Source organism: Saccopteryx bilineata, chromosome 9, assembly GCF_036850765.1.
Source record: "Saccopteryx bilineata isolate mSacBil1 chromosome 9, mSacBil1_pri_phased_curated, whole genome shotgun sequence".
NCBI lineage: Eukaryota > Metazoa > Chordata > Mammalia > Chiroptera > Emballonuridae > Saccopteryx > Saccopteryx bilineata.
This window is the reverse complement of record NC_089498.1, coordinates 82,867,576-82,890,705: the sequence shown is the minus strand read 5'-3', so window position 1 is coordinate 82,890,705 and position 23,130 is coordinate 82,867,576. Positions and strand designations below refer to the sequence as shown.

At 47.2% G+C, this 23,130-nt stretch overlaps 1 protein-coding gene across 3 annotated transcripts in view; it reads right to left on the bottom strand.

Moving 5' to 3' along the window:
- Positions 1 to 246: 246 nt before the first annotated feature.
- The window catches only part of LOC136313561 (pulmonary surfactant-associated protein D-like), a 52,559-nt gene continuing 29,675 nt past the window's right edge, over positions 247 to 23,130 (bottom strand). For 2 of the 3 annotated variants that reach the window (XM_066244097.1, XM_066244096.1), the window contains 7 exons: positions 9,792 to 9,993; positions 5,180 to 5,296; positions 4,812 to 4,928; positions 4,425 to 4,541; positions 3,930 to 4,046; positions 3,235 to 3,318; positions 247 to 899 (listed from right to left, as the gene is read on the bottom strand). In XM_066244097.1, coding sequence (XP_066100194.1) covers positions 517 to 899; positions 3,235 to 3,318; positions 3,930 to 4,046; positions 4,425 to 4,541; positions 4,812 to 4,928; positions 5,180 to 5,296; positions 9,792 to 9,990 — 1,134 coding nt within the window. In that variant the 5' untranslated portion in view covers positions 9,991 to 9,993 and the 3' untranslated portion in view covers positions 247 to 516. Of the gene's footprint in view, positions 900 to 3,234; positions 3,319 to 3,929; positions 4,047 to 4,424; positions 4,542 to 4,811; positions 4,929 to 5,179; positions 5,297 to 9,791; positions 9,994 to 11,577; positions 11,704 to 23,130 lie in introns of those variants that run through there. The other variant, XM_066244095.1, reaches the window with a different exon arrangement.

The window sequence follows — 23,130 nt, the reverse complement described above, 5'->3', positions numbered from 1 at the left end:
AGGGGAAACTGGTATAGGGGCTTAGGACTTGAGCATGTCACCATTAACAGGTCAAGAAGAAGAGGAGAGACTAGCAAAAGGGGGTGAGGAACAGTCATAGGACAAAAGGCAGCAACAGTGAGTGGTGTCTGGGAAGTCAAAAGGAGGAACAGTGACGGAGGCGGGAGTGACCAGCTTGGTCAAATGTGGCTGACAGTTCAAGGAGGTGGAAGACTGAGGAGGAGCCATTGGATTTTGTGACAGGAAGATCTTTAAGATATAATTTTATTTCTTTCAACTGGGAAAGCAGGCTGGTCCCTTCTTTCCAGAACAGGTCTGCCGGTGAGTGAAGACAGTTTCATATTATATTCTGAGTCGTGTTCCACAGAAGCCCTGCCCCTGGCCTCATCCATGGCTCAGTGGAGGAGCCCTGGCCAGCAGAGGTGTCAGCCTTTATTGGAATGTAGCCAGCACACAGGTCCTGGACCTACATGCTGGACCCTGAGCCACCACTGCCCATGCACCCTGGCCGGCTGCTTAGAATTCGCAGACCACAAGGCGTGATTCTGCACAGGACTTATCATTCCATTTGCCATTAGTGTCGTAGATCTCCACACAGTCCTCATCCCCACCGCTATTGTTGGGCTCCCCCGGGGCCCAGTTGGAATAGACCAGGGGCTCCCCTGAGGGGTAGGTGAACTTGCCCTCCGTCTTAGAGTCAGTCATGCTCAGGAATGCAGGACCCTTTTTCTGAGCTTCAAGCAGCTGATGCAGGGCCTGATTCTCAGCTGCAGAGCGTGGGGAGGGCAGCTGCCCCCCAGCCTGAGTGCATATTTTCTGTGCCTCCTGAAAAGGTTTTAAAAAGCCTGCTGTCTTGAAGATCTTATCTCCAACACTTCTGCCGTCAGGGAAGAGCTCCGCTAGGTAGGACAAAGGGAGAGTCAGGTTGGGGTTCTGGCAGATCCCGGCCAAGGCTTGGGGACGTGTGCTCCAACCAGAGCCCGGCCTCCCACACCGGTGTCAGGGCACCAGATAGGACAAAAGTCAGACAGTCAGTTCCGGAGCAGCCCCAGCTGCACAATGCGCCCTAGGAGGTGGTTCTGGGGTCTCCAGTTACAGGTGAGAACACTGACCTCACAGAGGTTAAGTAAGAGGCTCGGCTTCAAGGAAGCATCAAATGCAGAGTTAGGGATTAAACCTTACTTGTTCTGAGAACACAGCTGAGACGTGCTTGTTCCATGTCCCCCCACGTTGCGTGCCACAACTGGGTTTCTAATTAGGCCTAGTCAGACCATTTTGAACTGGGGAATGGCACCACGCAGCCTGGGAGTCTCTGAGCTTACAGCAAGCAATTCGGCTGCTCGCTCTGATGTCACTGTGAACCCTGCTGAGCACGTGGCACTGTCAGAGAGCCTGTGAGCTGGGTGAGGGGTGAGGGAAAGGAGGGAGACAGTGGCCACCGGAGAGCAGCGACGTGCTAACCTCTGACTGCGCAGCACAGTGCTGACCTCCTGGTGTGCATGTGGGTGACACCGAGTGCTGGGCAAGGGGGGAGGCATCTGAGACGTGTGCATGGGGTGGGGGCGGGGCGAGAACCAGCGCTGCACAGAGCCCTGTCTGGGTCAGGAGGCCAGCTGTGCAGCCCCACCTTGGCAGTGGCTGTCCCGGTGGGCAAGGCTAAGCTACTTCCTTATTCACGGTCTCCAATTCCTCTTCTCTAATGTGGGAATACGTTTTATACAAGTATACCCCGTGTGACCTTCCACTGTCTCTTTCTAGTCCATCTCATTTCCCATCCCTTTGTCGCCTGGGTTTCTGCTCAGAAACATTCAGGGGTTGAGAGGACTGAACCCCGGCCTCACGGGGGGAGAGGAGCCCAGGCTGCACCTGACCCCATGCCCTTCTCCTGCGAGCACCTTCCACAAGGGCTCCGGGGGCAGATTCTTGAGCCTAGACTGAAGGCACCCAGAGCAGCCCTGGACAAGGACAGTGCAAGAATTCACGTGCCATTACATGACCGGGTGTGTACACCGCATGTGCATACACGCTGTGGCCATGTGTCCATCTGAACGTGCACGGGAGCACTAACGGGCCATCTGGACGGGTGAGAATACCTGTGTGTGCCTGCATATGTGTGTGCGCTCGTGTATGAAGATGATGTCAAGTGAGCAGAGCTATGTAAGCATATGTGTGGCAGGTAAGTGTCAGAAGTTGTCCTTTTTGCATAAGTGTGCACATGACCAAGTGAGCACGTATGCAGACACGTTTGTGGAGGGAGGAGACACACCCATGCCTGAAACTCCCTCCTGGGTCCTTAGGCACTTAGCTGGCTTGGGAACTCAAGAGCATCCCTATGGCGCCCCCTGTAGGCTTGCCTCCTTCAGAAACTCTTCTTTAGATCAACGACATTTGCTGAATGACTTGAGCTCAAAGTGACCTCATGGAAGGCAGGGGAAGACGTGGGGCAAATTAGGGACTGAGGGGGAGATTCCCAAAGGCCAGGGCCCTCAGGTGTATGCTCCTGGAGGCCTCTGCCCCCTCAGCATCCCAGGGATAGGGAGGAATCTCTCCTCTGAAACCCAGGGAGGGGCGTGAGAGCCGGGCACTGGCCAGGGCCCAGAGGCAGCCTGTCTCTGCCAGACCTGGGCATGGCTCAGGTGAGATTCTCAGTGACCGGATGCCAAGGTCATCCACCATCGCCTTGAACCCAGTGACAGCATCCCAGCCCCAACTATCAGGACAGTGTCTGGGGTTTCTGCTGCTGTGGGCTGGGCTGCACCATCTTCGGGCGTTCACATAACAAGACCCACAGAAATAAGAAATGCTTCCTGGTGGGCGGATGTCCCCATATGTGACAGGACCAGCACATGGCCAGCAGGAGTGAGGTCTGCTGAGCTGCACTGGACTCGGGGTGTTGATCTGGCTCAGAGCACGGGTGGCCGTGAAGCTGGGGGGATCTTGGAGCCTCTTAGCTTCACCGTGCTCCGCCAGCGCACTGCTCTGGTGAGAGGGCTACATCCGGTGTCTGTCCTCACGTCTCCTTCAGCTTCTAGTCGTGCGGATTCACTGCTCTGTCCACCACCCCTCCTTAGCTCCACTCCCTGCCCCAGTCACCGGCCCAGCCATCGTCCCCACCCACTACAGTCCTTCAGCAGGCCTGCCTCAGGCCCGCCAACTCCAAACCAAGACACAGACCTGGTCTGGGGCGGACCCTTAGTGTCCGGTTCAGGTTCAGGTCCAGGTCTAGGAACTCACCTTTCTTATACTGAGACAAGGTTCCCTGAAGGCGCTGTACCTGTCCTTGTAAGGCCTCCACCTGCCGCCTCAGAGCGGTGACATCTGCAGGAGAGACAGGCCAAGTGACAGGTCAGCACAGCCAGGGTTCTGCTCAGAGTCTGGGCCTGTAGGGAAGGGGGCCCAGGTCCTGACACTATTGGGGTCAGTGCTGAGGAGCTCTCATTGGTCCCAGGAAGTCCACCTCTGCTGACACTCCTGGGCCCTCCTGCCCATGGGGTTTAATGCAGTTTCCTTGTTTACAAACGGCCTCTGAGCAAGTCCTTGACCTGACAGAAACAGATCCAGGTGACATTATCACTCCAAATTCTGGAAATTTGATAGCAGTTCCTTGGCGGTGAGGCAGGGGACAAGACTGCATGTTCCCCGGAACCTTCCCATCCTCAGATTACTTGATGCTCAGGGCCAGCCGATGTACTGGAGGGAGCTCTGCTTGATCCCATGATCAACGGCAAATCTGCTCAGGTTGCCCTCCACCAAGTAACGGAAGTTAAAACCAGAGCCTGACCTTCCTGCCTCCAGCCAGTCAGCCTGCCTGCTTTTCAGCCACCCCTGCAGTGGGCTGACCACTGAGCACAGGGGCTGTCCTGAGTGAAGAGAGCCCTCCTCCCTCCACCCCTGAGGGGTGCACCCAGAGCGGGGAGAGGCTACCTTACCTGGAAGCCCACTCTCTCCCTTTGCTCCTTTGTCCCCAGGTGCACCTCTGTCCCCCTTCAGTCCTGGGGGACCCCTGGCACCTAGAGGTCCCTGTGGACCAGCGGCTCCTGCAGGCCCTGAGATCAGAGAAGACGCGGTAGGGGAGCTCCTCACACATCCTCGCATCTCACCCTCACGGACATGCACCGGGCTACATCCCGCAACACGCCCTCCACACTGACCGTCTGTTCCGAGCCAGCCAGGCACCCTCTGTACACTGACCCTGCCATCACCCAGCACCCACCTTCCCTCCTGCAGACCATCCCTGCTGCTCGTCACGCCCTCCCCAGAGCATTCCTCAAGCCCAGATGCACCCTCCTTGCATGCAGACCCTCACCGCCGCCCAGCCATGCCAGCTCCAGCCAGACACGGCTGCTGGTGGAGGGACAGGCTTCAGCAGCTTCAGGTGGACACAGGAGAACTGAAGGCCTGCCCCAGCGTCTGCTGTCACTCACCTGCTACCCCTGCATTGCCAGGGGCTCCACGCTCACCAGGGGCGCCTGTCTCTCCTTTAGGACCCGGGGGGCCTCTTGTCCCTGCAGAGCCCTGCATGCCTGGGGCACCCACTTCTCCTGTGGATGGGACGAATTGGGACAAATGAGGCCAAGACTGTGTGCAGTGCATATCCCTTCCTCAGTGGTGCAGCCCCTCCCCCGCCAGTCCACGTGGGGTAGGGGGCTGGGAAGTCCCTGTTCCTCACTGCCGGGCTCCTCCTGGAGAGCTACCTGATACTGATGCTCTAGGCTCCTCCTGGCACTATGAGCATGCCTTAGGTCACATCACGGAGTGCCACCGTCATTCTCCCTCCCCCATTCCAGACCAGCCACATACCAACCACCTACCTTTGGGCCCAGCCTCTCCCTTTGCTCCAGGGTTGCCTTGAGGTCCTACGTTGCCCTGCATTCCCTTGGGACCCTCTCTTCCAGCTGGACCAGGCACACCTGCAGGTCCTGGAGGTCCTGGGGAATGAACCAGCCCGGTCAGTGCACTAATATCTTGGAGGCGGAAGTGCTTGAGATGGGAGCAGTGGCAGAAGTCAGAGAAGCAGCCCCCTCTTTAGATGGAGCCCAGTAGCAATGCGGCTTCCGGAAATCACCCAGGGCTCCCTCCAGACAGCCTCTCCTGGGACGGGACATGTGCGTGCCAAGCGACACCATGTAGGGGCAGCAGCACCACGTGCAGACATTGCAGCCCACGCCCCGCTGCTCACCCGGTCGTCCAGCATCTCCCTTCGGTCCAGGTTCTCCAGCAGAGCCACTGTCCCCTTTGGGCCCAATGAGACCAACTGGTCCAGGCAACCCCATTGGCCCTATAGCTCCGGGTGAACCTGTAGCAGCAGAAGAAATGGGCATAAAACGGGCCCCAGACTTAAGAGGACCAATAAGTGTAGGGTGGGCCCCTGGCATTTCTGGAGGGTTGTGCAGGGTGTAGACCTTCCACCTCCACACTCCTCGGTCACTGGTGATCCAGGAAATGAGTGTTCTACCCCCACTTTACAGGAGAGGAAACCGGCGTGCCCGAGCTGGCAGCAGATTTGAGCCAAGGCCTGACTGACCCTCATGCGTTGTCCTGTCCCCGCCCCAGGGCCACAGAATTCACAGCAGGCCCTCTGTTCACACCTACCCTGGGCCATGGACTCTAGCTTTCTCCTTCTTAGAACCCAACTTTATATCAGAGAGGACACCTGACACTAATCATCAGGGAATGCAAATAAAACCCACGCCATATGTCTTCACACCTGTTAGAATGACTATAATAAAAAGGACAAAAGATAGCAAGTGTCCGTGGTGATGTGGAGAGAATGGAACCCTTGTGAACTGCCGGTGGGATTGTCAATCGGTGCAGCCATATGGCGAGCAGTATGGAGTTTCCTCCAACAATTAAAAGTAGGACTAAAATATAAAAGTAATTAAATTTATTTATCCAAAGAATGTGAAACACTCATTTTAAAAGCTATTTGTACCCTCTTGTTCATTGCAGCATTATTTACGGTACTCAAGAAATGGAAACAACCTGCGTCCATGATGGTGAATGGATAAAGATGTGAAACACACACACTTACACACAAACACACAGGAAATGGAATAAATCTTGAAGAAATTATGCTAAGTAATGTTCTCTTTAACCAATAGAAAATAGACTAAATTATGATCTGCCATGTCACTGGTAGAAAAGTATCCTATAAATACTATGTTCGCTATGATTCTGTTTCATAAACATGTGCAGACACTGTACGGTGTGTGCATGTGTAACAGATTGAAAAACTACAGGAAAGGCGTGTGCGAAGTGTGGAGATGTGTTCTCAGTGGCACAGTTAAGGTCATCTTCATTTTCTACTGTTTATCTCAATGACCACATATTTCTATTGTAAAAATAAACAAACATTTCAAAATAGACCTGTTACCTCAAGAAGGGGCTGCCTAAACTGGAGATTACAGAAGATTTACCCAAAAAGACTAAAGGGAGCCAATGGCTATTAATATTTTAAAATCTTACACTCAATTCTATGAGTTTGGTTATTCTTTTTTATTGAGGTTAAATGTATATAATGTAAAATGAACCTTTTTAGAGTATACAGCTCATTGGTCTTTAGCACCTTCACAATGTCGTGCAACTGCCAGCTCTATTTAGTTCAGAAACATTTAATCACCTCAATAGAAAAGCTCACAGCCATTCAGCAGTCACCGTATCCCGACTCTCCCACCCCCAAGGCCCTGGCTATCACTATTCTGCTCTCTGTCTCTATTACCTCTTACGGATATTTCATATCAATGGGCTCAATCAAAATATGACCTTTTGTGTCCTTTGTTTTAACTTGGAATGACTTTTTGAGCATTATCCACTTTGGCAGGTCTCAGTACTTCATTCCTTTGTATGGCTCAATAATAGGCCACAGTATGAGGAGAACACATTTTGCTTTGTCTCTCCCTGTTGATAGAAAGAGATCATGGTTTGGCTTCTGGGTCCCACGTTGGTTGGATGCTCAGGAGAGCTGGGAGCACCAGTAACGAGCAGGGTGGGAACCATGGCAGCACCAGCAGAACCAGCAGGACCCTGAGACACACAAGCTAAAATCTCCATTTGGATTAAAGAAGTGGGCATCTCTCACACACTATTAATGAAAGCATCAATTGTCATAACCTTTTAAAAGTAATATGGAAGTAACTATTAAAATTAAAAATCTGAACAGCATTGCAAACTAACAAAATGAAAAGGCTACCTACCAAATGGGAGACAATATTTGCAAACCATATATATCTAATACAGGGTTAATATCCAAAACAATAAAGAACTTCTACAACTCAATAACAAAGAGCCAATAATCTGAATTTTAAATGAGCAGAGGACTTCCAGTCAAGATGGCGGCACAGGTAAATGCGTACTTGAATCCTCCCACAACCACATCAAAATGACAACTAAACTACAGAACGACCATCATTGAGAACCACCTGAAATCGAGCTGAATGGAAGTCCTACAACTTTGGATTTAGAGGAAAAGCCACATAGAGTCTGTTAGGAGGGGCGAAGACGCAGAACAGGCTGGTCCCACACCTATATGTGGTGAATACAGAATGGGAGGGATAGCTGTGGTGTTTCCTCTGAGGAGCGCAGGTCCCAATCCCACACCAGCCTCCCCACACAGCGTTCCAGTGACAGAAAGAGAAGTCCCCAAAACTGCTAGCTGAAGAAACCAGCAAGAATTGAGCTAAGTGAGAGATAGGGCTGCACCAGTCCCAGGCATTTCCTCTAAAGCAGTGGTCGTCACCTGGACCTCAGCTCTCTCATCTCAGCCTCGCATTGTCTCTTTTTTATTTATTTATTTATTTTTTTGTAATTTTCTGAAGCTGGAAACGGGGAGAGACAGTCAGACAGACTCCCGCATGCGCCCGACCGGGATCCACCCAGCACGCCCACCAAGGGGCGAAGCTCTGCCCACCAGGGGGTGATGCTCTGCCCCTCCGGGGCATCGCTCTGCCGCGACCAGAGCCACTCTAGCGCCTGGGGCAGAAGCCAAGGAGCCATCCCCAGCGCCCGGGCCATCCCTGCTCCGAGCCTTGGCTGCGGGAGGGGAAGAGAGAGACAGAGAGGAAGGAGAGGGGGAGGGGTGGAGAAGCAAATGGGCGCTTCTCCTATGTGCCCTGGCTGGGAATTGAACCCGAGTCCCCCGCACGCCAGGCCAACGCTCTACCGCTGAGCCAACCGGCCAGGGCCTCACATTGTCTCTTATAGCAGCTTTATGGGACCACACACATCAGATCTGCAGGGCACGTGGCCACAAGCCCTGCCCAGACCTACTTGGTCAGGGTCCTAAGCTTGCTCCAAGCTCTCCAGGAAATCCTCAGACCCTAAAGGTTAAGTGACTGAAGGGCCTGAAATAAAGGTGCCAGTGTGGGGCCTTGTCGCCCCGTGTGACTGTACACCACTGCTGCTCCAAGCAAGGGCCCCACTCCAGGCTGGACATGCATGAGGCCCCTGCATGAGAAACGGAGGTTTCAGCCATGCTCCGTGCCACATGTCAATAGGGCCGCTGTATGTAATCGCCCCCTAGCCCCCAGGATTCAATTCAGGGTTTCTGGGGGCCTCCAAGGGAGAGCTGTCCCCTTAAATACCACCCTCCCATGAGTCCAGTTGCAGGCGGCCTTCGCCAGCCCCAGCCCATTCCACTGGGAGCCCCTTCTGTCTGTAAAGCACAGATAGATAGTTCCTCCTGCCCCACCCTGCAAAGCCTGGCATGAATCCTATTATTTGCAGCTTAATGTCTTCTTCCTCCTTCAACCAAAATGCAAACTTCACAAACATAAAGGCCACTGTTCAATATCCAGAGTCCCAGCCCAGTGCCAGGAGGATTTTGTCATCCTCACTGCTGGTTTATTGATTTCTCTATCTTGCCTGTCAGACCCAGACTCTCTCCTAGAGGGCACTACTTCTTGGACAAAAGCCTTACAAACAGTCCCTTTGGAAAGCTCAGAATTCACCTGATGGTACAGCAGGAAGATGCCACTTTATACCAAAGACTCAACAAAAAATAAAACAAAATAAAGCCTTGGCTCAATTATTTGTCACACTGTGGGAAATGTTCTCCAACTTATAGACTAGCAAGGACGCAGGGACACTGAGTGGCTTGTCCCTGCTGTGCAGAAGTAGCAGCAGACAAGCACACATTGGTCTGACACAGAAGCCCATATCCTTGTCACCTTCCATATTGGGTGGCATTTAGCCCCTGGGTGACAATTTTATTACCTGTCAAGTAAAGATAATATGCCGCTTATAAATAGTACACGAATTACACAAGTGAATGCCCGAGCACAGGGCTGGACAAAGAAGTGTGAGCTCCCTTTCCTTCTCTCCGGAGAGTACTCAGGGCCAATCCTTTTGCTCAGGCCTGAGTAGGGAGCCACGGAGCCTCATGCTTTCCCACCCTTCAGGCGGTAGGCTTTATTAGATGTTTAACAGCCTGCACAGGCACCATGACCACATTGAACAGCTGCTAAGGTTGGAACATGGTTCTAGAGGGCCCCAAATACCAGTCATTACCCGCCATCTGCTCATTCTTGGGGTGAGAGGAATCAGAACATCCCAGGGGAGGAATCGGTGCCGCTGGGTGATGGGGGACACACCAGGGGCTCAGCGCAGCCAGTGATTTGCCAACTGGTAATTGGTGTTTCAGGAGGACTGAATGTCTAGGAGGGGAATTCTCTTTCCCAAAGGGGTGGGTTTCCATTCCCAAGGCTTCCACAGCAGAATATAACAGAGTTGCTCTGTTGGTTACCATTTAATGCCCACCCCTGCCCACCTGGACAAGCCCAGGGTCCCAGCTCTACCTGGATCGCCCTTCTCGCCCCGGGGGCCCTCTCTCCCATCTCGTCCATCACGACCAGGCAAGCCATTCTCCGCAGCACCACATGTGACCAGGGCGCAGGCAGTGGTGGTCACTGAATTCTCAGTACAGTTCTTCCCTTCTGTTCCCAGTGAGCTGAGAGGCTGTGTGAGCAGCATCAGCCCGGAGAGAAGGAGTAGCATGGCCTAGGCAGATGGAGAGAAAGAGCAAAGATTTGCTCTTGGTTGGAGAACACGGGTAGTGCTTGGCCCAGCTCCTGAAGGTCAGGAGAAACCCTTCTCTTACCTCCTCTTCCCTTCTGTGGGGTCAGAAGCAGCAGGGCTCTGAACGAGGTAGGACGAGGCAGGCATACAGCCTGGCCTGGGAGGCAGGAGTTACCTACAGACTCTCCGACACGGGGAAGCCGCATCTACCTCTTCTCTGATGCCCCGTGTGTCCCTACTAGTGACATCCCTGCACACTGCCATTGGCACAGTGGCTAGAGTGTCGAATTCCTCGAGGCAGGGCGCATGAAGTGCCTTGGGGCAGGACCTTTCCCCTCTTTGAAGCTCCTTCTCCCTGTCTGTGTCATTAAGGGGTTGGCTTAGCTCCAAAAAACGCAAACCCGTTTCCTGTCACTCGGAGCCGTGGATGGACTAGCACCGGTGGACTGCAGTGCAGGTCTGAAAAGAAGCCAGAGTCCAGAGCCACTCAGCCAGAACACTTAGTGACATCTGTCTTGAGCACAAGATGGGTACATGCTCGTCGGCTGAGTTGCCATTCCTGGACTAGACACTGTCTCCATGCAGAAAGTTCCACATGGATCCCAGCTGAAAGCTCTCAGAGACCATATTAACAGCTGGAGAGACAACTTAGAAGAGGGCCCCATGGAGCAGGGGCTGATGAGACGTGCTCAGTAGAGAAAGGGTAGTCTTCGGGGTGAGACAGAGCGGTTGTCCAATAGGGCGTCCAAATGGCACGTGAGAGGGACTCAGAGCTATGGAGTTCGGGGAGGGTGCAGGACCTGGTCACTCAATGGTGGGCTCCTCTCCTGGGAGGAAACTGTAAAGTCATGAATGTGGAAGGAGCTCACGGGAGTTGCAGGGCTGGGAGCAGAAAGCGGCCTCGGAGGGAGCTGGCTCCCAGGTTTTTAGACCTAGGACTCAGCTGGGGCCTCTAGGCTGGGCCCGTGGAGGAAGGGCAGAGCTCAGCCCCTTCACCCCCACACTGGTCAGTTTATGCCAGGACTTCAGACTGAAATTTATTGGAAAGAATGTCTTCTCTAAAAGTTGGATGGAGATCAGTGACCTGATCCAGGAAATGTTTTGTTTTGTTTTTAAGTACAGATATGAGAGAAGCATGTTTATCGATGTCCCACAGGCCGCTGGTACCAGGATAGGTCAGAACCCAGGCCTGTGAAACCCCATCTGTTTCTCTTCCACCTTCTTTTTTGAAGAAATGAGGGATGGACAGGAGTCAAGACAGGAGTTGGAACTCCATTTCCAGTGGGGCTTCCAGACAGTGACGTCTGGGGTCAGGGCAGGCGTCACATCCTACTCGGCACCCACCCCCGCCCCAGCCCAGAAAGCAGATCTCCCACTGACCTAAGGGGCAGTGTGAAGGGCAGAAGAGCGGCCCTCATTCTCACTGTGCCTCCTTTCACCTCCTAGACCGGAACAGCGGCACAGACACTGCTTTCCCCACTCCTATGAAATAAGCTCACAGAATGGGCAGGGATGCTCCCTGGACAGACGGGAAACCAAATGAGAGGCAGGGACCAAGACACTCACCATTGCTTCCTCTAGGACTCAAGAATCTCCAGGCAAATTAGCCTCTCCTTGGCAGGCACCAGCTATTTATACTGACCTGAAACTCAGCTGCCCAGCCCTGGTCTTCCGAGAACTCTTTAAGGGGCAGTTTTCTTCCTTGTTGACTTAGTCACTCACCACCACCAGGGTTCTGGAAGCCTGCCACTGATATCCCTAACACTACACACATGTCACCTGAAAGTGTACAGAGCACCCTCAGTCCATGACCTCCCTGCACCTCACTGCAGCCCTGTGATCTGTGGGGCCTCACTGGTGTCTAGATTTTACAGATATCCAGGAATCCACGGGCCAGAGAAGACACTGAGTGGCTCAAGGATGTCTGACTATTGCAAAAGCAACCTGCCTCTGCAAATTTCAAGAGCCAGAACCAGCTGTACCCATTTCTCTTTCTTCTACCTCAACGTGAATACCCAGATACTGGGAAAGAGCTGGGAGCTTCTTGGCATTTCTTGGCAGGTGTGGGAAATGTAGAGGGGTTGCAGGGGCAGCAGCAGCCTGTGAGGACAGAGGTAGGGGAGCAGCCAGCTGGCAGGGGTCACTGTTATGCTTTCTGCTCTCGACCTAGGAGTGCCCCTCACCTGCCTTGTGTGGGATGGACTTAACTTCTCTGCCCTCGTCCTTCCTCTTCCTTAGCTGTGTTGCCCTGTGTATGGCTCTAGTAACCAGTCTGGAACCCTGAGCTGCTGATACACGACTGCAACCATCCCCAGGAAACTGACTTCCAGTGACTGCGGCAGCACCCAGCCTACTCTGTTGCTGCCATCTCTGCTCCCTTCAGGGGCCCTGTGACTTCATCTCTTGCACCAACCCTTTGCCTAAGTCCACACGCCAGCAGCCCACGTCTCCAACCCTTGCCTGTGGCCACCCTGTTGGTGGTGTGATTTGCTACTGGCTGTTGATGTGTTTATGGCATCTCTTTGCACATGGCAGAACCTGGAATATCAGGTTCCTCAGCTGGTAGGAAAAGGTCTTCCGTTTCTCATACTGCAATTGTGAAAAAGGATCCCATAGTAGAGCCTCTTGTGCTCCAAATGATAAAGCCCTTTATTTATTATCACTTAGCCCTTCCATTCTAGGGTGTTCGTGTGCGTCCCCGGGACCTAGATCAGCAGGGAGCCTGACCTGAACCATTGCTCTCCCCTGCCCACAAAGCCTACTTGTCAAGGGTTATCCTGGTAGCTAGACAAATTCCTATCTACGGTGACATTTATTTCAGAATCCCTATATTTTTCCTCTTTGCAATTTAGCTTCTATTAACTGTCACCCTCTAATATACTTCCCTCTTAATGCCTAATAAATACTTCCTGTGGAATATTTCCCTCTTAATATCCTGGGATTCCAATATGCACAGAATACACTGTTTCCTTTGTCTAACTTTAAATTACAACAGAGTCTAGTTTTCTTTATGATCCAACCTGTTAACAATGATAACCTTTGCCTTCCGCAGTTCCTCAATACAGGTGAAAAGAATGAGATCTTAAATGATGATTACAAGGCTTCAGGTAGGGACCACTGGACCATGCTATCCTCCCAAGACAAGGTCCAAGATGACTGCACATTCATTGGGTGCCTGCCACGATGCTGTACTGCACCTCAGCAGTGCCTGAACCACCCCTAACAGACTTCAGAAGCTGTACTTTTGCCAGAGCTGAGCTATGGCCTCTGATATTTGCTTCACCAGATGCTCACCCCATCACTGTTGAAACTCCCAGCTCAGCAGGCCCCTTACACTTCTTACCACTAGGCCACAAGGCAGCGATTTTCCTCCGGTGTGTCGTGGCACCTTGTGCGCCCCGAGAACTTTTTGTGCTTTTTGTTTAAAGATTTTATTTATTCATTTGAGAAAGAGAGAGAGAAGGAAGCATCAAGTCCCATGTGCCTTGACCAGACAAGCCCAGGGTCTCAAACCAGCAACCTCAGCGTTCCAGGTCAACGCTTTATCCACTGCGCCACCACAGGTCAGGCAGCTTAAGAAGGTTGAAAATATGCAATACCTGACTATTTCTTTTTATTTTTCTTGTTCGCAAAAATGTCTTGTTTTGCCTTGAGTAGTTTTTTTTTTTAAGCTGGTGTACTTTCAACATTTAGATTTTACTCCTCCTCATTGTATATGTCATTTTATTTTTAACCTTGAACTGTAATGGGTTTTATTGTGGGGTTTTTCATACTGCAGTGTTCAGCTTTAATTTTTTAATACTGCATTAGTTTCATCCGGTTTGTGACTTTCTCCGTGGCCTAGAAATGTTTTATGTTGTTGCCTCTCCCCACCCCCACCCCTTTCTCTTACATGCAGTTTATAAATTGAGGGTCATGGCAGTTGATTAAATGATTATTTATAGTTTGCATGATATAGCTTTTAGAAACTTCTGATCTATAAAATTAGGTTTAAGTAAATGAAAACCTTGCTGGTTCTTAAAATGCGGCCGGAGCCCCCCCCCACCAGCACCCCCTCACACTGCAGTGTAAATTCCAGACCACTACCTGACTATTTAGTCAGAAGCATTGACCTCTTTTGCCCTTAGATTGTCCAATAAAGAAATGGTAACAGCCAACTCAATAATAGTCATCTGGTGTGAACTAATAAAAATTATACTTTTTTTGTTTTTTGTCCAATCGGCAAAACATATTTCTTGGTGTGCTGCAGAATTTTAGTAATTAGTTTACATGTACTAATTTCTGAGATGACACGGGTGAAAATCACTGCCATAAGGGTAACTTGGGACACTAATAGACATTTAAGACTCTTCACTTTAGTCTGATTTGCTATTGTTTGACCTCACTTTCCAGCTCCAAACACTTGGCTGAGACCTTGACTTCAGTTCTTGCCCCAGGAGTGCCACAGTTTCGTTCTCAGTTGCTCCTCTTTAGAGTTGGATTTGAATCTTCTGTTTTTGGATTCAGGCCTTTCTCTAACTTCTAAGCTTATCCTGTTTTCTGGTCTCTACTCGTGCTCTGGACAATAAACGAGAAACCCACTCTAGACCTTCACTTGACATTGAACTGAGCCTCCACACCCTGGTTGTGTGTTTAATATTGGGGAAGGAAGTGGGGATAGATGTAGGGCATCATGGGAACCTGTTCAGCCTGATCATGGGCATTGAGACCTCTCAATCATCCTATTCTTAAACCAAAAACAACTGCACTATTGTTTTTCACTCATCTATTCCTTTCTACTTCCCTTTAGGTAAATTCCACTGAAGTGCATACTTGATGTATCCATTTCTTATCCCTCTTCCACAAGAAAGTCCACAACAATTCCAGTGCAAGATGGCCATGCCCCTCATTTTCAGTCACTCTATGCTAACTTCTTTTGTGACTTGTGTCCCCATATTCTTTCCCTGCCTTTTCAGTGAGACCATGAAGCTATTTTTAAACCACTTCATTAATTTAGGTTTGACATAAAAAATCTCCACATATTTAATATAAACAACTCGATGAGCTTGGAATAAGTACACACCTGTAAAACCATCAAGGCCATAAGCTTAACCATCATCCTTGAAAGCTTCCTCCTGTCTCTTCTTTAGATTTTTAAGTTTTTATGGCAAGAACGCTTAACCTAAGACTTACCTTCTTGGCACATTTTTAACTATACATAAAGTATTGTTAATTAGAGGCCCTATGCTGTACAGTAGATCTCAAGAACTTATTGATCTTACATAATTGAAGCTTTGAACCCTTTTACCAACATCTCTGCCTTTCCTCCCTCAGTCAGCACCTAACCAGCGTCCGACTCTCTGGTTTTATTAGTTGTCTATTACAGATTCGTCAGAAAAGTGGGCTCAGGAAGTATTTGTCCTTCTGTGTTGGGCTTATTTAACTTAGCATAACGTCCTCTAGCTCCATCCATGTTGTAAATGGCAGGAGTGCCATCCCTTTATAAACCTGAATAGTCTTCCACTGTATGAATGTAACACATTTTTCTTTGTTCATCCAGCTTTATTGTAGTGCTGCGTAATTGAAAAATATCATCATAATATATGTAAAGTATAAATGGGATGACTTGGTATATACATCGTGAAAGGATTCCCACATTCAAGTTAACACAACTATCACTTCACATACTTAACACTTTTGTTTTTGTTTCTATAACAACGCTTAAGGTCTACTCTTGGCAAATTTTTCAATTATACAACACAGTGTTATTAGTTATAGTCACCGTGCTATACATTAGATCCTCAGAACTTACTCATTTTAGAACTGAAAGTTGTACCTTTACACCAGTCTCTCCCAAGTTCTACTCCAGGCCTTGGCAACAACCATTCTAATCTCTTTCTATGACTATATTCTTTTTAAAACACATATAAGTGATACCATGTTGTAATCTTTGTGTGTGTGTGTGTGTGTGTGTGTGTGTGTGTATGTGTGACAGAGACAGAGAGGGACAGGCAGGGACAGACAGAAAGGGAGAAAGATGAGAAGCATCAATTCTTCATTGCGGCACCTTAGCTGTTTATTGACTGTTTTCTCATATGTGCCTTGACCAGGGGGCTACAGCAGAGCGAGTGACTCCTTGCTCAAGCCAGCGACCTTGGGGTCATGTCTATGATCCCACACTTAAGCCAGCAACCCTGTGCTCAAGCTGGTGAGCCTACGCTCAAGTCGGAAACCTCAGGGCTTTGAAATTGGGTCCTCTGCGTCCCAGTCCAACACTCCATCCACTGCGCCACCACCTGGGCAAGCATGTAGTAATCTTTTTACTTCTTGTCTAATTTCACTTAGTCCAGTGGTCGGCAAACTCATTAGACAACAGAGCCAAATATCAACAGTACAATGATTGAAATTTCTTTTGAGAGCCAAATTTTTTAAACTTAAACTATATAGGTAGGCACATTCCTTATCGAGGTGGCGCCCGCATGTGGTATTTTGAGGAAGAGCCACACTCAAGGGGCCAAAGCTGCATGTGGCTTGCGAGCCACAGTTTGCCAACCAGGGACTTAGTTATAAGAAATGGCAAGATTTGCTTTTTATAATGTCTGTATAATGTTGTGTTATTATTATAGATTAGATTTTCCTTATCCATTCATCTGTAAGAGGACATTTAGCTTGTTCCCACACCTTGGGAACTGTGAACACTGCCGCAATGATCATGGGAGTGCTAATATCTCAACATGTTGTTTCCTTTAGACATATACACAAAAGTAGGATTGCTGGATAATGTGGGGGTCCTATTTTAATTTTTTCGAGTAATTTCCATATTCTTTCTACGTGACTGTACCAATTACCTTCCAACAAACAGTACACAAGTTCTTTTTCCACAAAATTTGTTATTGCTTCTCTGGTTTTCAAAATACCTTTCCAATTTTACTGAGTACTATTTGACAAATATAATTATATATATAGTATAAACCGTGATGATTTGGTATACATAGACATTACAAATAATTACCAAGATCAAGATAATTAAAATATCCATCACCCGATATAGTTAACTCTTTTTTCATGTATAAGAACACTGAAGGTCTACCTTCAGCAAACTTCAAAGTACATAATACAATATTTATAACTATAGTCACCATGCAGTACACCGTGCTCACAACATATTTATCTTATTTTTCCTTCAGTACTTATAACAAAAAAAATTTCTAACGGCAAAGTACCTGGATCTAAATTTACGAGGAAAAAATGAGGTTTGTGACTTCTGGGGAAGAAATGAATTTCTTTAGTCTAACAAAATGTCACACAGAAATACAAATAAAGCAGCACACACCCATGTGATAACTGACAATTTGGTATTTGGGGGTACAGTGGGGGAGAACATAAGGATCAAAGAAGACAGGAAATGGGTAGCGGGGTTGGTACAAGCATTAATTGGAAGTGTATTTTATTATAATAAAATCCACTTGAAGTGGATTTTATTAATAAAATCAAATTGAAGTGCATACACTCTCCAACACAGAAAGCAAAGGGCACTTGAAAACAGTAGAAAGTTTTGTAGTGTGCTTACATGAATGTTTACAGAAAACCAGGATTCAACTATGTGCTGTCTACCCAAGACTCATTTTAAGGCTCAGGATTCACACAGGCTGAAAGGTAAGAGATGGAAAGAGTCGTTTCATGCAAAAGGTAACTAAAAGAAAGCAAGGACAGCTATACTAATATCAGACAAAATACACTTCAGGCAAAATCTACAGGAGACACAAAGGGACATTATATAATGACAAAACAGTCCATTCTCCAAGGAGATATAACAAATCTTAACAAATTCATGAATAGCCTGACCAGGCAGTGAGGCAGCGGATAGAGCATGGAACTGGGATGTGGAGAACCCAAGTTCGAGTCCCCGAGGTTGCCAGCTTGAGCGCGGGCTCATCTGGTTTGAGCAAAGCTCACCAACTTGGACTCAAGCTGGCTCGAGCAAGGGATTACTCGGTCTGCTGTAGCCCCACGGTCAAGGCACATATGAGAAAGCAATCAATGAACAACTAAGGTGTCAAAACAAAAAACTAATGATTGATGCTTCTCACCTCTCTTTGTTCCTGTCTGTCTGTCCTTATCTATCCCTCTCTCTGACTCTCTCTCTGTCTCTGTACTAAAGAAAAAAACAAACAACAACAACAAAAAACAAATTCAAGAATATATTTTCTGATCACAGTGAAATAAAACATATTTTCTGATCACAATGAAACTAGAAATCAAAGCAGAAGAAAAAATGAAAAATACATACATCTGTGGAAATTACACTCTAAAACAACCAATGTCAAAAAAGTTACAAGACAATTTAGAATACCATGAGCAAATGAAAATGAGAAACAAAACACTGAAACCTATGGGACTCACTGAAAGCAGTGCTGAGAGAAAAGTGCATAGCTGTCAGTGGCTACACTAAAAAAGATCTTACATCAACAATCCAATTTATACCTCAAGTAAGCAGAGAAGGAACCAGTTAGACTCCAACTGGTTCCAACTTCGATCTGGGAGTGGGATCGAAGCAGGCATGCCTTTCCAGCCGGGTCCAGTGCCTGCAGTTATAGGAAGTCCCTGAGACAACTCAGGACAGAGCAAGACAGAAGATTCCACCAGAATGGAGAAGCGAGGGAGCCCCACGGGGCCTGTGGTTTCAGCCCACATTGCCTCCCTCTGCCTCAGTGCACAAACAGATCAGATATAAAAAGGAAGCAGATTCACCCATCCTGTACCCGCCAATTATCCTTCTAGCCTATGGAATCGGATTTGAAGTTTCCTTCTGGTAGGAGGCAAACTCAAGTACAGAACTTTCAGCATGAGTGAATTGTGAAAATTGGACCAAAAAATATTTCTAAATAAATAATATTTTAGAAATTCCAAGAAGATTGAGGGGTCCCTGAGAACATAGAAAAATGAATGAAAATGACCCACACTTAGAGAGTTATTCATTTTTTTCCCTGAGTATCTCCTTTGTATATATGAAGTATCATGTTTATAAATTTGTGATTTATTCTCTTATTCAAAAAAGACCCATAAACTCGAACTTAGAAAATGATGATTAGAGCAAAAATAAAATAGAACAGAAAAACAATTAAAAGATCAAAAAAACTAATGGTTGGTTTTTTGAAAGGATCAATAAAATTGAGAAATCCTTGGCTAGATTAACTAAGGGAATAAAGAAAATTCAAACAAACCTGAGAAATTAGACATTACAAGTAATGCCTTAGAAATAAAGTTTATAGGAGTGACGTCAGAGAAATGGTGCCGTAAGGAGCAATACAGACAAATCTCCCCAAAAATTCAACAAGATCTTTAACCAGAGACAGAAAAATCTATCCTTGGAGCCTCCAGAAATCCCGCACTGAACACAAAGGTATGATGGAGCAAAAAATTGACTAAGTATATAATCAACCCCGAAGGAAAAGACAGAGAAAGGAACACTCCGCCTTCCTCACTAACCTAAATAAGGGCTGCTTTCACTTGAACTGAGAGAATAGGAACTAAGGCGGGCCTAGGGTGTGAATAGAACCAGGCTGCGGCACAAATGTCTGAGCCAGGCTGTGGCACGGATATCCAAGCCCAGAAAAAACTGTGCTGGTGGCAACCCAGTCAACACAAGCTAACGCTCGAGCCAAATCCAGACAAAGAAATGCAAGATAGGCAGCAATCGCCCCCATCTCCTGGTCGGCGCATGTGGATAGTGGGCGAGATATTCCTCCTAGAGCCCCAAGAGTGGGCACCCATGTTACCGGACAGAGGGGCAGAGTCAGAGACCTTTGTGTGGGCTGAAACTGGACTCTCAGGGTCACCCCTGCACCCTGAAAAGCAGCGCGGGAGGAGTGCATGGGAGTGAAATTCCCTATGCTTGAACTTCTCCAGGTGGGTGGGGCGCCTCACCCAGGGTGAGAGGCAGCCGGCCTGATATCCTGGTCGGTGAGCGTGGATAGTGGGTGAGAGATTCCTCCGAGCACCCCGGGAGTGGGCGCCCATGTTCCCAGACAGAGGGGCAGAGTCAGAGGCCTTTGCATGGGCTGAGACCGGAGTAACAGTGTCACCCCTGCGCCCTGAAGAGCAGCACGCGAAAGTGAGATTCCCTACGCTCAAACTTTTCTGGGTGGGTGGGGCACCTCACTCAGCCATACAAGCTAACAGACCCATGAAGGATTGCTTAACCCACAGTCTGTTCGCCTCCCAAATGACCTACGTGACTCTAACTGACAAGATCTCTCTCAGGTCAGCGATCTAAGACAAGAGGGGTGATATTTTTTAGTGCCTCATGTTATGCTATGCATGTAGGGGTGGGGGTAACCTTTGATTGGCAGAGCTTTCATACTCAGGGCTATATGTTAAAAAGAGGGACTTAGCAGCTTGTAAGTCCTCCTGCTTAGCAAACAGCGACAAGGACATCTTCTACCCAGCCCAAACAGGTTACAAAGTGCCAAAAGCCTGGGGAAAGTGGTCCCACAGAGTGCGGAAGCATTCAGGACATGCCTAGAGGCACATAGAAAGGCACCTTGAAAACAATTGGCTCCCAGCCCTGCCTGATTATGCTAGCGGCTCTGACTGTTTGAGCCTTACCCAGAGCCCTGTGCTGAGTGGGAATAGAGTGGGGATTTGCCAGCTCTTTGAGCCTCTTACTCTACAGGCAGAGGCAGCAACAACCCCATTGCTGGATCATTAGGCTGCTAATTCAGGAAGGAAAGACTAGGAGAGAGGCTCCGGGAAAACAGACTCTCTCATTGTCGGAGCCTGCAAATGCTAATGAGCCTTGACTGCCAAGGAGACTGAAGCCTAATATATGACATCGCCATAGAGACTTATCAACTGCAAACCTCTACCTAAGCGTGCCACAGGGGAAGAACCCAGGGTACAGAGTCACAGACCAGGAAGAGGGAGAGAAAAGAAAAAGCAAGAAGATAACCCCTCAAAATCAAGAATAATCCACAGACTTTATAACATATCCCATTTTATTATATTTGTTCATTTGTTTCTCTTATCTTCTTGTCTTGATTATTTTCTTCTTCTTCCAATTTGGTCATTTAATTCTCTGCCAGTTTTACTCTTTCCTCTCCTTGAACTACACTACCCATAAGTGTTACATCTCCCATTATCTTTCCTTTCTTCTTCTTTTCTCTCTATGAGGTTTGCACTCCAAAACCCTTAACACTTTCTCTCTGTCCTTTTGTTCTTTTTTCTTCTTTTTGTGTTTTCTTCTTTTCGTTTTTCTCCCTTTATATTAGTTTCTTCTTTTCTCCTTTACTTTTCCTCTCATTCAACCCTCAATTTTGAACAAATTATTTTATTTTGGACTCAAATTTTTCTTTATGGCACTTTGACTGTTTTCTACTTTGCTTTTTAAACTCATTAGCAGTGCTTCCAACCCTGGCTCTCCATTTTATCTAGTCTTTACTCCACTAAATACAATAGTAATTTTTTAATTTTTTAAAAATTTTTTCCCTTTTTCCTGTTTTCCCCTTATTGCTCTCATTATATCTCTTAGTCAACCATCACCAAAAAGCAAATCATTTTATTCTTGACCCAAATTTTTTCCTTTTCTGCATTTTGTGAGTCCATACTCCCTTTTTTTTTTTTTTTGCCCCTTTATCACTTCTCCCCAACTCAGGCCTCTAGTATAGGTAGTTCTTGTTCTATTTATCAGAATATTATTCACAGTTAACTACAATTTTTTCTCAAGAAGGAGGGGGGAGGAGAGGAGAGGGGAAAAAAAGGGAAATAATAATTTTTTTAACTTTTTATTCTTTATTAATTATCATTAGCACTATCAACAAAACCACCCTCAGATGCCATTAAGGAAAAAGAAATCAAATATCATGGATACAAAAGACAGAAAGGTAGCACAGATAGATGAGGAAAAATCTATGGAGAAAAAAATTTAATATATTGGAAACCTTGGAGCTAAATGACAGAGAATTTAAAATAGAAATCCTAAAAATACTCAGAGATATACAAGAAAACACAGAAAAGCAATTTAGGCAGCTCAGAAAACAATGAATACAAAGAATATATCACCAAGGAAATTGAAACTATAAAAACAAATCAAACAGAGATGAAAACTCAATTCATGAGCTGAAAAACAAGGTTAAAAGCTTAGCTAATAGAACAGGCCAGAGAGAAGGTAGGATTAGTGAAATAGAAGACAAGCAACTTGAGGCACAACAGAGAGAAGAAGAAAGAGACTCAAAAATTTAAAAAACTGAGAAAGCCCTTCAGGAATTGTCTGACTCCATAAAAAAGACTAACATAAGAACAATAGGTATATCAGAGGGAGAAGAGAGAGAAAATTGAATGGAGAACGTACTCAAACAAATAATAGATGAGAACTTTCCAAGCCTGTGGAAAGAACTAAAGCCTCAAATTCAAGAAGCAAACAGAACATCGAGTTTTCATGACCCCAACAAACCTAATCCAAGGCACATCATAATGAAATTGGCACAAACCAATGACAAAGAAAAAATCCTGAAGGCAGCTAGGGAAAAGAAGAATACAACATATAAAGGAAGGCCTATTAGATTATCATCCATCAGATTTCTCAACAGAAACTCTACAAGCTAGAAAAGAGTGGACCTCAATATTTAAAGTCCTGAAAGACAGGAACTTTCAGCCAAGAATACTATACCCATCAAAGCTATTCTTCAAATACAAAGGAGAAATAAAAACATTCACAGACACAGAAAAGATGAAGGAATTTATCATCAGAAAACCCCCACTCCAGGAATTACTGAAGGGGGCTTTCCAACTAGATACAAAAAACAAAACAAAACAAAACCATAAGTAAAAGTTCCACCAAGAACACAATAAAACCAAATTTAAACTGTGAAAACAAAAACAAAAGAAAAAGGGGAGACGATGGAGATTAACAGTAGCAAATGATGATGGAGTGCAGAAGTACTCACAAGATAGTGTAGTACGATGAGCAGGGGAGAAACCCTTTTCATTACTTAATGGTAACTACCCTTGAAAAAAACACCACAGAAGCACATGACTTAAAAAAGATAAAAACAGAGGAAAGAAGTATGAAATACAACCAAACAAAAACAAAGGTTAGAAAAACAAAAGAGAAGAATCAAACAAGACATGAAACTAACAGAA